The sequence below is a fragment of the Macaca thibetana genome, chromosome 1 (assembly GCF_024542745.1).
Source record: "Macaca thibetana thibetana isolate TM-01 chromosome 1, ASM2454274v1, whole genome shotgun sequence".
NCBI lineage: Eukaryota > Metazoa > Chordata > Mammalia > Primates > Cercopithecidae > Macaca > Macaca thibetana.
The window spans coordinates 32,589,511-32,602,916 of NC_065578.1; the positions used below are offsets into that span (position 1 = coordinate 32,589,511).

Genomic DNA, 13,406 nt, shown 5'->3' on the forward strand with positions numbered 1-13,406 from the left:
ACCTGCTTCTCACCTTGACAGAGAGGGATGGCTTCGCTCCACAGGTGGTAGCCCTGGGGGTGCCGGGTACAGATGGCCATGCTGTGTCCCACCAGGCGGTAGCCGGCATTGCAGCCAAAGTGGATGGAGCCCCCGGGCTGGGTGCTGGTCTGGCCCAGGATGAAGCCATGGAGTGGAGCCCTGGGCAGGCTGCAGTAAGGGGCTGAACAACAAGATGAGGTTCAGGGAACTGGTACCAGCAGGAAGACAGACATGGTCTTTTATGCAGGCCCCTTTCCCTTTCTTCTTCCCCATCCCCTTGTCTTTGCCATTGCCACATCCTCTGCTACTGAGGAAGGTCTGAATGGTGGATATTGAAAAACACCCAGTCAGGTTGGTAAAGCCGAAACAAAATTTAAAAAACAAAACAAAACAAAACAAAACAAAAAAACAGCTTCATGAAGCACTGGGTCCCTTTTGCGGTCCAAAGGTAGATCTGGTTGTATGGCTAAGTTCAGGCTCTCAAATCCCTTCAGCTTCCAAACAGACTTAGAAAGTAGAGCCCAGCGGGGTTGGTTCCAGAAAGCTGCCGACTGCAGGGGTGTGGACTTTGACCTTAGTCAGGCCTGGGCCCCAGTCCCATTTCTGGTCTGACCAGTTTCTGTAACGTGGGACAAATCATTTCGGCTCTAATTTCCTCACCTGTAAATTGGGACTGGTAATACCTACCTCACAGACTTTTGGTCAGTTTAAACTGTAAATATAGACTGTGTACATAAAGCCCTCAGCACAGCATGGGGCACTCACTGTTCAATGCTCAATAAATGGTCATTGTCCTTCTTCGTGTTGTGTGGGGGAATGCGCTGAGACGGACCTGTGGCAACCCGGGACACACATTTCCCTACAGTGCTCATTTCCCCTCCACATAGGACTTCAACTTGTTTCATTCATTTATTCAACAAATAGATACCAAGTATCTATTATCTTCCAGGTGTTGGTCTAAGTGCTTGCAATACAACAATGAAGAAAACAGACCAAAATCCCAGCCTGGGCCGGGCGCAGTGGCTCACGCCAGTAATCCTTGGCCTTGGGAGGCCAAGGCCAGTGGATCACTTGAGGCCAGGAGTTCAAGACCAACCTGGCCAAAATGGTGAAACCTCATCTCTAATAACAATACAAAATTGGCCAGGAGTGGTGGTGCATGCCTGTAGTCCCAGCAACTCGGGAGGCTGAGGCAGGAGAATCGCTTGAACCCAGGAGGTGGAGGCTGCAGGGAGACGAGCTCATGCCACTGCATTCCAGCCTGGGTGACAGAGTGAGACTCCGTCTCAAAAAACAAACAAACAAACATAAAAGCAAAACAAAAAATCCCAGCCTGAAAGGACTCACATTATAAAGCCTGCCAGGGATCCTCAGGGGGAGTTCTGTGAGGCCAGCAAAGAGGGATGACCAAAGGAGCAGGCAGATAATTCTCTTTGTTTGCCCTAGGAGTCCCTGGTGGGGTCTTCCAGGCAGAGATGGATAAGGCAGGATTTGGGTGTAGGGCCCTTACAGCCTCTTTTTTGGTGATCACATCCCTCTACCAGTTAAATTGGTGTTTTAAATAGCTGCCTTCCAAGCTGGATTTGTTTCCCTACTCCTGCTTTGACCCCTGTGTCCTATGTGCGCCATATCCACATGGTTACCTCCCTCAGGAACAAGAATCTCGGTTGTAAAATATACTTAGTCACAGTGACAGACACAGGTGCAAATTACACTCATCTACTCTATCTGAATTATTAAGTACTAATTGTTGCGCCATGTAATTAATTCACTTTCTACGTGGCATATGTATTGTTATTACAACTGACTCATTATCCCCAAACATGTTAGTCTTTAGAACATCAAGGAAAGGGTAACTCCTTAATAGCGTTCAGTTCTTAATTAGCAACCGGTAGAGTGAAATGCTACCAAACTGCTGTATTTCCTGTTTGAGTGAGCAGCTGCCAGGAACTCAGCCTGAGTCACCCCTAAGAGGTACCTTAAAGTGTCTTTTTCAACATGTGGACACTGAGGCCTGAAGTGCCTTGCTTAATAATCTCACAGCTAGTGGGTGAGAGAGCTGGTCACTGACATTGGGGCACTCAGTCATTGCAGCCTCCCAGACCCTCCCTTCCTCTGTGTGCACCAGGGAAAGGAGAGGTTGGATGGACTTTGCAGAGGATGTAGGCTCTGAGACAGTCAAGACCCACCTCCTCCCAGGAGCCCTCAGCTTCCTCTGGTTGGCTCTTCCCTGAAAGCTACACCCAGGGATTCTTTAAGACTGTTCACCCGCTGAGTATGGGCTGGTCTTGCAAGTAGGAGACCCATGAGAAGAGATGGACTGTGGCAAGTGGGACTTCAGGTACTGAATTTGACATTCCTTCCAACCAAGATTTTTTTTTTTTTTTTTTGAGACAGAGTTTCACTGTTGTTGCCCAGGCTGGAGTACAGTAGCACGATCTTGGCTCACTGCAACCTCCACCGCCCAGGTTCAAGCGATTCTCCTGCCTCAGCCTCCCAAGTAGCTGAAATTACAGTTGCACGCCACCACGCCTGGCTAATTTTTGTATTTTTAGTAGAGACAGGGTTTCACTATGTTGGTCAGGCTGGTCTCAAACTCCTGACCTCAGGTGATCCTCCCATCTTGGCATCCCAAAGTGCTGAGATTACAGGTGTGAGCCACCGCACCTGGCCCCCAACCAATATTCGTTAGAAATTTGTCCATCATTTGCCTGGAATGTAGGCCAAAGGTAGCCAGGGGAAAGAGTGCTGAAAGGGAACTGGTGCATGATGGAACCCCGCATGGTCTTAAGTAATTCATTTCTGCCTCCAAGCTTGTAGAGCCCAGTCAGCAGTTCACTGAACCCACCTGCCTTCAAAGTGGCCATCAAGCAGCTTGTGAAGTTTTCTTCTAACCACAGACAGTAATTCTCATGATGTGAGATCAGATAAATTCAAATTTCTCCATCTCATTATATTCCCAGGAATATTTTTTTTGGTCCTTATAGATTGTTGCCTGGGTCAGTCTTTGGCCTTTTGATCTGACTCTGTTTATAAGATACGGCTTCCTGAGCAGAAGAAAGGCACCTGGCCTTGAAATATAGCCCATCCTTTGCTGCCTGCTTAACATCTGCCCGTCAGAGATCCATGCCTTAGGGCTTTTTAGTTTTAAGAAACTTTTATTAGCATTTCCTAACTTTCTTAAAGGGACAGGATCACTGTTAGGTACTATCAGATCATATAAAATAGTTAAACTTATCCTGAAGACACAGCCTGGCTGTATGAGAAGAAAAGAGGGAAGAGGTTCAAAGAGGGGAATGGAATAGAAAAATAGGAGGTAGGGGAATGGCAAAGACCACTTAGCTTCAGGTAAGGCAGATTTAGAGGAGGGGAATGGCTGCCCAGTCTCCACAGAGGAGCTTGCGGCTTCGATGAGGAGAGGGCCTGTGGCTTATTTGTATGTTTTTTTAACTCACCTGAATAGCGAATCTTAAAGCCCTTCCGATTGTAGGCGTGATCAGATGACCAGCGCAGGTACACAGAGTTGCTTGAGCTGGTGACAATCAGGGGAGCTGAGTAATTCCCACTGAGGGCTTTCAGCAGAGGACTCTGTCCTGATGGACCTGGGGTGAGAAGGACACAGGATTACAGACCATGGGAGTCATCACAGGGAGCCTCCAGGGAAGACCTCAGGGCTCAGAGGGTGGAGTGACTTGTTCAGAGTCAGCAAAATCATTTGTACTTGCACTCCTCTCTCTGCACCCACAGGCATTGCTCAAGGTGCTCTTTTCTCCTGAGCCCAGCTCTAAAGCAGTACTCTAGGAAGTCCCTGCCTACCTATAGGAGCTGGCAGGTAAGAAGAAATTGATTTGCATTTTGAGATTTGACCAAGGTCAACTAGCTGGTTAGTGGAAGAGCTGGTTTTCAAACTGGGAACTTTTCCACTTGGCCACCCTACTTCTCTTGTGCATATTTAAGCGCATGCCTGTAATCCCAGCACTTTGGGAAGCTGAGGCAGGTGGATCACTTGAGCCCAGGAATTTGAGACCAGCTTAGGCAACATAGCAAGACCCCATCTCTACTTTAAAAAAATACAAAAATTATCTGGTCATGGTGGTGCGTACCTGTAGTCCCAGCTACTGGGGAGGCTAAGGCACAAGAATCGTTCGAACCCAGGTGGCGGTGAGCCAAGATCGCACCACTGCACTCCAGCCTGGGTGACAGAGCAAGACTCAGTCTCAAAACAAAAACAAAAACAAAAACAAAACAAAACAAAAAAGCTCAGTGCCTGCCATATAGAAAAAAATATTTATGGAATGCATACATAGTAATAAAGCTAGAGGAAAATGTCATATCTCGGGGTCGTAAGTAACAGAGCTCCCTAATACTGCTTTTGAAAGCTCTTTGAGAAAGACCTCCCTCTTCTTTTGTTCTACCTTAAGTGCCTGAGATTGCATCCCGAGGGGGCTGGTTGAAGGGGCACAGAATATAAAGCTGGATAATCCATGACACAGGATTTATCACTCTGGAAAAGGCCCTGAGTGATGGCTCTACGATGCCACTAAGACAGCCCTTAGAAGCTTGGAAAAAGTAATGGATCATATTAAACAAAGTAGAGTCACCAGAACTGCCATGCAAACTGTGAAGGGAAAAGCTCAGAGAAGTGGCATGCTGGGCTAGGTCTGCTGTGTAAAAGCTGACCATAGTTCTCAGGAAGACCTGGCAGACACTCCATTTACGAACGCAATCAGGAGGTGAGGAGCTCCAGCCTTCCTGGAGGGGGTGAGCACCAGCATTGCTGAAAACCTGAGTAACTAATGGCTATCCTCTGTGGGTGAAAACTGATGGGAAGAGACACTGGGCTCCCTAGCAGTAATGGGGATGAGAAGGTCCTAGAATACAGAAGCCAGGTGGAATTACTTAACGGTCAGCAGCAACGTTGGCGTAATTACTAAAATGGGAAGCAAGGCTGAAATGGCAGCTGGGAGAGCCTGGCCTACGGGATCTACAAAGATGGCTCATAGAACATGATGTTCCTAAGGGCAAAGTAAATAGGAAGCCAAGAAGAGCAGCCAAAACAAGTATGACTAGATGAACAAAATAGATCGTGAGTAGATCTATGAGCAGGGTGAGAAAAGCTGCCCCCAGCGGAAAGGTGCAATCCTCTGCCCAGTTTGCAGACTTGAGCCAGGTTTCATTTCCCAAGAGGCTGGGTCCCTATGAAAAAAGACCCTCCACAATGACAGTAATTGTATATAGCAGTTGTTCCTACAGTTCTTCCCCCCAAACACCTACTACTGTGTACTCAGAAAACAGAATATTATAGACAAGGGAATGTTCAGATATATCAAAGACTTCTGGATACAGGATGTTAGTTGATGCTGATACCTGGGGGTCCAAAGCATTATCACAGCTACTCTGTCAGAGGAGGGGTATATGAAGGTTGTTTTGAGAATAAATGGAGTCCTGGACCAGGTCTGTCTCACAGTACACACTTAATAAAGTAGGAGCCTCAACTGTAGCAGCTGTGAGGTGCATATCTTTATTAGAACAGATTAACACAGCCTTGGTTACATAGAATGTAGCTATTGATCTGGCCATGTAGTCTTTTTCATACCCTTCAGAAAGGAGGATCAGAAGCAGTTTGCATTCACATGAGGTAGACAACAGTATACATTCATGGTTTCCCCCAGAGCTATGTTATTTCTCCTGCTCTCTGTCATAATAGAGTATAAAGGGATGTGGACCATCTGGACATCTTGCAGAATATAACATATTGGTTCACTCTATTGAGGACCTGATATTAATCGGATCTGAGGAGTGAGAAGGGACAATTAGTGCTTTGGCAAGATGCCTTTGCAAGATGCATGTGCTCCAGAGGGTAAGAGATAAATCCTACAAAGTTCTGCTGTGGAATTTTTAGGGTCCAGTGGTCTGAAGCATGCTGAGACATGCCCTCCAAATTAAAGGGCAAATTATTGCACGTTTTCCCTCTTAAAGCCAAAGCAGCAGCAGTTTGGTAGATCTCTGGGTTTTGGAGGAAGCACACTCTTCACTTGGGAATACTGGTATGACGCATTTATCTGTTGACATTAACAGGAACAGCTTTGAATGGGAGCTAGAGTTAAGAAAAGGTTCGGTAACAGATTCAAGTTGCAGTACAAGCAGCTCTGCTGCTTGGGCCATGCCACCCCTCAGGTCCCACGGCCTTGGGGTTGCTGTGGTTAGGGAAAGACATCCTGTGGAGCTTCTGGCAGGCCCTGATAGGAAAACTGCAGCACAGACTCCTTGGGTTCTGGAGCAAGTCCATGTCTTTTGCAGCAGAGAACTATGCAGCATGTGACCGACTTACCATCAAAAATCTCAAACTCATCATACTGCTTCTCGCTGAGGAAGTACTCCACTGTGAGGGAGATGTTATAGTCGGGCTCCACTCTCACCAGCCAAGAGCAGGTCTGGAACTGGGGATAGCTTCCAGGGTAACTCTGGCTCAGGATCACGCCTGTGGAGTCTGTCAGAAGCTCATTTGTTGGGCAGTGCACTTGGAGAAAGAAAGAGAAACACCAAGTATGTGGGGGTGGAGATGGAACTACGGCCAACACATTTGCTTTTCCCAATACAAAAGACAACCATTAGAAAATCAGCATTTGAGCACATTCAAGTCAGATCCCACATCCATCACTGTGCTGCTCCATGACATGAGGTGGCCTGAGATCCTGTGTCAATATTGCAGTCTTTCTGGGACTTGGGCTTCGCCAGTTGGTTGGAATCACTTCCTAGTTAAGTTGTGGGTTCTACTACCTGGTTTTGAGTAGGGGAGGATGGAATATACATACAGACAGCAGTAATGCTTCCCCAGATCCAAAGGAGATAATCTATAAAATAGGTTTTATTTGAACAAAGACGGTGCTGTATAGGGCAGAGGTAAGTACATGGGATTTTGAGTCAAATACACCTGGATTTATAGCCCATCTCTGCCGCTTACTACTGGTGTGGTCTTGAACAAGTTATCTCCTCTCTGTGTGATGGCTTCTCCATCTCCAACACAGAGATAACACAGAGCTTACAGGGCTGTTGTGAGCATTATATAAAACATTATATGCTGGGTGCAGAGGCTCACGCCTGTAGTCCCAGCACTTTGGGAGGCTGGGGCGGGTGGATCATGAGGTCAAGAAATCGAGACCATCCTGGCCAACATGGTGAAACCCCATCTCTACTAAAAATACAAAAATTATCTGGACGTGGTGGTGCGTGCCTATAGTCCCAGCTACTCGGGAGGCTGAGGCAGGAGAACTGCTTCCCGGGAGGCGGAGGTTGCAGTGAGCCGAGATTGTGCCACTGCACTCCAGCCTGGACAGAGCGAGACTCCATCTCAAAAACAAAAAACAAACAAACAAAAACAAACAAACAAAAAATATATATAATATGAAATAATATATGTAAAGCATGCAACATAGTGCTGCAATAAATTGTAGAGGGAATGATGATAACTGCATCTTGGACAGAAAGGTCCCAGAACTTGGCTGTGGCCTAATTAGTAGGATTAATATAGCTAAAGAAAAAAATGTCATTCTAAGGAAGACATTGAGCTTGGAACTTAGAAAAGGAGGAGCTGGAGGAGCAGGATTGGTTTTTTTGTCATCACCATGAATGGGTGGGAAGCTGCTGGTTCAGAGAGGCCCTTCTCCAGCACTGAGGAGGTGCTCTGTCCTGGAGCACAGGCAAGCATCACAGCATGAAAGCAATTTCAGGACCATCCACCGCCATTTGCTTGGGTTGCGGACACCAAAGCAAAGTTCTGAGGACTAAATTGGCTTCTTCATTACATTGTTCTTTCAGTACAAAGGTGTGCATTGACAATAGTTGTAAGTATTCCGATCACTGCACACAGAGAAATCAGTATTTTGCAGTAGATGTGCCTTTAGACAGGCTTCCTGGGTATGCTGGATTCTGGGACACTGGTAAAAGGGAGTTTCTGGAACTGCAAGGCCAAAATTTAATCCCTGGATTACAATCTCAGGTAATGCTATTTTGGGTAGAAGACTTTGCTACGGGCTGTCCACCCATCTCACCTCTGCCTTCAGAGAAGTGAGGCTTGGTAATCAGCACTGGGACTGGGCTCCTAGACAGAGTATTGCTGTGGCCCAGAATTTCACAGGACTCATCCGGGCTTCTGCCTGAGTAGCTTTGAAAGGTACTCACTGACTTTTCCCAATAGAGCTTCCTTTTTAATTTTAAGGGGAGAAGGAAAACAAATGTCTTCTAGGAGGAAACTCACTTAGCTTTGACATGCTCCTGATTTCACTAATCCGATGACCAGCACAGGGCACTGAGATGTGGTGATACTTAAGTTCTCTTAGGCCTCGTGGTCCCCTCCTGCCTCTACCGGGTCTGCTATTCCTCACTGACAGTCCATATTGCAGGTTCTTCCTACTCTTGCTTTCCCAGAAGTGAGGGAAAGGCTGACTTGTTTCCCATAGGCTACTGAATATTTGCAGGTAGCAGTAGTTCTAGAAACAGTAGTTGCACTAGTGATAATATTCACAGCAGACATGGAGCAATTACTGCATGCCAGGCATCATCCTAAACTGGTTTATGTTATTAACCCATTTAATACCCCCATGGCATAAGTACTATCATTATCCTCAGTTTATAGAAGGGAAGACTGAGGGCAGGACAATCAGGTACCTTGCCTTAAGTCAGATGCCTGATGAGTGGAGACTATTTTTTGATCTTAGTTGGGGTGACTAGCTGAAGAGAATTCATTTCTGTCAAGGCATAGTACACTGGAATAAAGACTGCTGTGGTCTCTCAGTTGCCTGGTTTGGCACACAGCGCCTTGAGTGCATCCATGCATCAGTAAAGCAGGGATGGTGTGTGAGCCTACCCTTCCCTAAGGGCCCAGGGAGGGACTTCCTCCTTCCAGTACTCAGTATGCAATTCCAAGAAATTTCCAGGAAAGGAAAAAAAAAGCAGATGGAAATAGATGTGGCCACTGTGGCCAATTCACAGGTTCAGACATCAGAAGAGGGCAGAGAACCTATCTAGAGTGATCACTCATTCATTCCTCATGCACTCATTCATTCATCAGACAACATTTACCAAGGGAACTTTCATGTTATGGGGCAGTAACTGAGCTAAGAACTGGGAATAGAAAGAGGAACAAAACAAGGGCTTTGTTTAGGAGGAACTTCTAGGCCCCATACAGATGCGGATCCATGCAATTACCTTCACATATTGGGGGTGGGCCTTCAAACTGCAGGTAGGTTCCAAGTTTGCAGGTCAGAATTTCATTCCCCACTAAGGTAAAGCCAGGGAGGCATCTGTAGCGTACGATGTCACCTGTCAAAGAAAGACCAACATGTAGACTCTCTTAAGAAGTCTGGTCAGGGCTGATGGGCACCCATTAGTACCTTGAACCCACTTCCAGGTGAGATAATCAGAGGAGGATCATGTTCTGTTCAGACTTAAATAACTAGCTCGGCTCCCATCAAATGACCCAGACAACTGCTCCCCTCTCACAGCTCAGCCTTGCCTGAGCCTCGGAATGTTTCACATTTCAGGACATTTTATACTGTCTTGCATGGATTTATTTCTCAAAAAGATGCTGACTTGAATCACAGAAGAAAACTGTTTTCCTGGCTCCCCTTTTGATTTTATTTTGGGTGCAAACTCAGTAGACAGAACCTGCTGGCACAGGGCCTACTGTTTCTCTCTCCATAGACAGGAGCAGGGAGTAATGTCCACTGGCCCAACATCTCCCACCGCCACCTTCCCTTCCTTCCCCAGTCCTGGGCTCGCAGTTCTTGCTGGCTTGGGAGGTGGTACCTATGTTAAATTCTTCATTCTCTGTGACGACTTCGGCATTGGGGAGGATGGTGGGAGGAGGGCATTTGGTGAGTGGATAAGCTGAAAAGATAAAAGCAGGCAAGTCAGGGTAAGATCATCACTCTCCAGGTATGCTGTCATTCATTTGTTCAATTCATCACTTTCTCATCCCTCATTTATTCACACACAGATATTCATGAGTACTCATCTGCAAACAGGGCAAGTTTAGCCAAGTCCTTTTTGCTTATCTTCTGTCATCCTCATTGAAATCAATAATAACAAAGGAGGGGAGATCTAAGAAGTCAGTGACATCATCACCAGCACTGAAGGGTGGGAGAGGAGCATTTTCTGAGTGCCTCGTGGATATTAGGTGTTTTATAGGCTGCCACTCAAACCCTCACAACATCTGACTGCGCCGTGAGGTGCTCTTACTCTACTCATGAGCAAGTGAGATTCAGAAAGGTGAAGTAAGTTCCTCAAGGTCACACAGGAATTAGGTGGCACAGGCAGGATTTGAATCCAGGTCTGGCGGCCCCCAAACCCTGTATTCTTCCCACCACTGAGCATCTACATGCTGTACGTGGCTTCTGCGATTACCCACTGAAGTCAGCTAACAAGCTGACCCTTCTGATCTTTGACCAGATACTTCTGGCTTCACAAATTTTCTAGACTGGAATTCATCCCTATGGGCAGAGACTGGATGATGCTAGAGGCAGGATGCTCTTTACTGAGGCAAAGTTCAGTGTGGGTTCATAATCTGGCTTTTATTACTGGCACAGAGTCAAGTGCTATACAAGTGTTAGCTGCTCTTGCTGCCGCTGCTATTGTTATTATCGTTACTATTTCCAATCACCCCAATCCGTGCTATATTAAAAAAGTGTTCTTTTTTTTTTTTTTTTTTTTGAGACGGAGTCTCGCTCTGTCACCCAGGCTGGAGTGCAGTGGCCGGATCTCGGCTCACTGCAAGCTCTGCCTCCCGGGCTCACGCCATTCTCCTGCCTCAGCCTCCCGAGTAGCTGGGACTACAGGCGGCCGCCACCTCGCCCGGCTAGTTTTTTGTATTTTTTTTTAGTAGAGACGAGGTTTCACTGTGTTAGCCAGGATGGTCTCGATCTCCTGACCTCGTGATCCGCCCATCTTGGCCTCCCAAAGTGCTAGGATTACAGGCTTGAGCCACCGCGCCCAGCCTAAAAAAGTGTTCTTTAATAATACAAATATAATCATTATCATTGAAGAAAATTTGAGTTATTCTATGGAACAGTAGGAAGAAATCAAACTCATCCATTGCCCTCTCAGAGATAGTGACTGTTAACCAATTACAGTACGTTCTTGGAGTGTTTATTCTCTGCATATATAAATATTTTTGTTTTACACAACTTGCATTATATGTTATATATTTTGCATTGATCTTTGCATACTTACTATTATATTGCAAGAATTTCCCATATAATTAAATTTCTTCAAAAATGTGATTGAAATAACTTCATAGGATTTAATCATACAGATTTACTAGAATGTATTTAACAGATACTCTGTTAACCATTTAGGTTTCCAAAAGTTTTGCAATTTAAAATAAAGCTGCAATGAAATCTTTTTTTTATAAATGCATCTTTTATGGTTTTTTTCTTTTTCTTTTTTGACTAGAAAGGATTCAAGTACATAACCCTTTTGAAAGTACAGATGTCTCCTGCTGAATGTCAGTAATCCTTTCCTGGAAATCATATGTTCTGTGTAAAGATATTAACTAGGAGTCTATATCCCATCATTTTAAGTGGGAAAAAATTATACTGTGTTGTACTTCAACCCAAAATCCAAAAAGTAATTAAGACAAAATAAAATACCTAAATATATGCAACAAACCATTATGTTAGTAGTTAAATACTTAAAACATCACGATCACCCAACAACATGGCGTGACAAAACAGTGCCTCTGTGCATTGCATACTGTACCATCAACATCCAGTGCACCGTGAAGTCTTGCAGCTTGAGACATTATAAAACTCTAGGCAGAAAGAAGGTCTAGCTATGAAAGGCTTGGTGGGAATGCATTCAGGACTGGCGCTAGGTGGTAGAGTACAGTTCACAATGAACAGCGTGGAGTGACAGCTCAGAGCCAGCAGCCTCTGAGACACACATCCCCGCCATGGAATTGGAGCCCCTTTCCAAAAGTCCGCATGAGATTCTGACATTTTACCAACTGTAGTTGGAATGCAACTTGAGATTTCCCTGCATATAGATTTATTTAAAATGGTGTATTATGTTTTGGGGGATCTAAATGTAAATGTTTTCTGTAGATGCATTCGCTGAAATGTATTGTATTGAGAGATATGTAAGCTCTCTGAAATGTGGGTGCTAAAACTAAGAGGCACTCTTGAGGTAACCAAATGGGTTTACCTTTGATTTAACATAAACCAGGGCCACATCCGCGCTTGCTGCATGCTTCCATTTTGCCCTCCAGGAAAACGGTTCCCACTGATACTGTGAACAGAGTGACAGTTCCTCCAGCACTGGGCGCCATCATTCTTCTTTTACCCAGTTCGTGTAATGATTGTCTATGGAGGGCTCACCCTGGGTCAGGCACTGTGTCCGGTGTTGAGGATACAAGAACAACCAAAACAAATACATCCCTTTCCCTCACAGAACTTAGGGCCAGCTGGGAGAGACAGTCGTCTGTTTTAATCTTTGTTAAATTGCTAAACAAAAAAGCAGCATTTATTTTATTTTAATTGGCATTTGATAACTAATTAGGCTAAGCATTTTTCACATGTTAATGGCCTATTTGCATCTCTCTTTTTAACTGTCTATTAAAAGAGTTGTGATAAACCAGTATGTTAGAAGTTTAAATACTTAAAACATCACTTCATGATCACCCAAAAATATGGCGTGACAAAACAGTACCTCTGTGCACTGCATACTGTGTCATCAACATCCAGTGCACCGTGAAACCTTGCAGCTTGAGACATTATAAAACTCTAGACAGAAAGAAGGTCTAGCTATGAAAGACCTTCTTTGTCCCTATTTTTCTTATAAATTTGAAGAACTCTGAATATTCAAGGTTGACCTTAGCTGGTTAATTATATTTTCCCAGTTTATCATTTGCTTGGTTTTATTTATGGCACTTTTGATTTGTCGAAGTATTAAGTTTTTATGTAGCCAATTATACTTTTTCTTAATAAGTTAAAAAAAATTGGTGCCTTCCATTCCCAGCGTCATAGTTATCTTCGCAAATTCTAAGGCATACTAAACTTTTCCAGGAAAAAAATGAATAAAAACAAATCTCCACTTAAATACAGCCTGGGTACTTTATATTTTGTGATAACTGTTTTGACTGGGGTCATTTTCCATTACATTTTAAAACTACTTTTTTTTTTTTTTTTTTAGCAGGGTCTTGCTCTGTCACCCAGACTGGAGTACAGTGGCACAATCACAGCTCACTGCAGCCTTGACCTCCTGAGTGTAAACTATCTTCTCACCTCTGCCTCCCAAGTAGCTGGAACTACAGGCTCATGCCACCACACCTGGCTAATTACAATTTTTTTTTTTTGATAGAGATAGGATTTCATGATATTGCCCGGGCT

The 13,406-nt window shown here is 44.8% G+C and overlaps 1 protein-coding gene across 1 annotated transcript in view; it reads right to left on the reverse strand.

Annotated features, from left to right (window-relative positions):
- Positions 1-13,406, reverse strand: part of CSMD2 (CUB and Sushi multiple domains 2) — a 653,486-nt gene that overhangs the window by 66,530 nt on the left and 573,550 nt on the right. The window contains exons 46-50 of the mRNA XM_050747220.1: positions 9,829-9,909; positions 9,229-9,342; positions 6,353-6,541; positions 3,477-3,623; positions 14-202 (exon numbers count right to left, since the gene is read on the reverse strand). Coding sequence (XP_050603177.1) covers positions 14-202; positions 3,477-3,623; positions 6,353-6,541; positions 9,229-9,342; positions 9,829-9,909 — 720 coding nt within the window. The remainder of the gene's footprint in view (positions 1-13; positions 203-3,476; positions 3,624-6,352; positions 6,542-9,228; positions 9,343-9,828; positions 9,910-13,406) is intronic.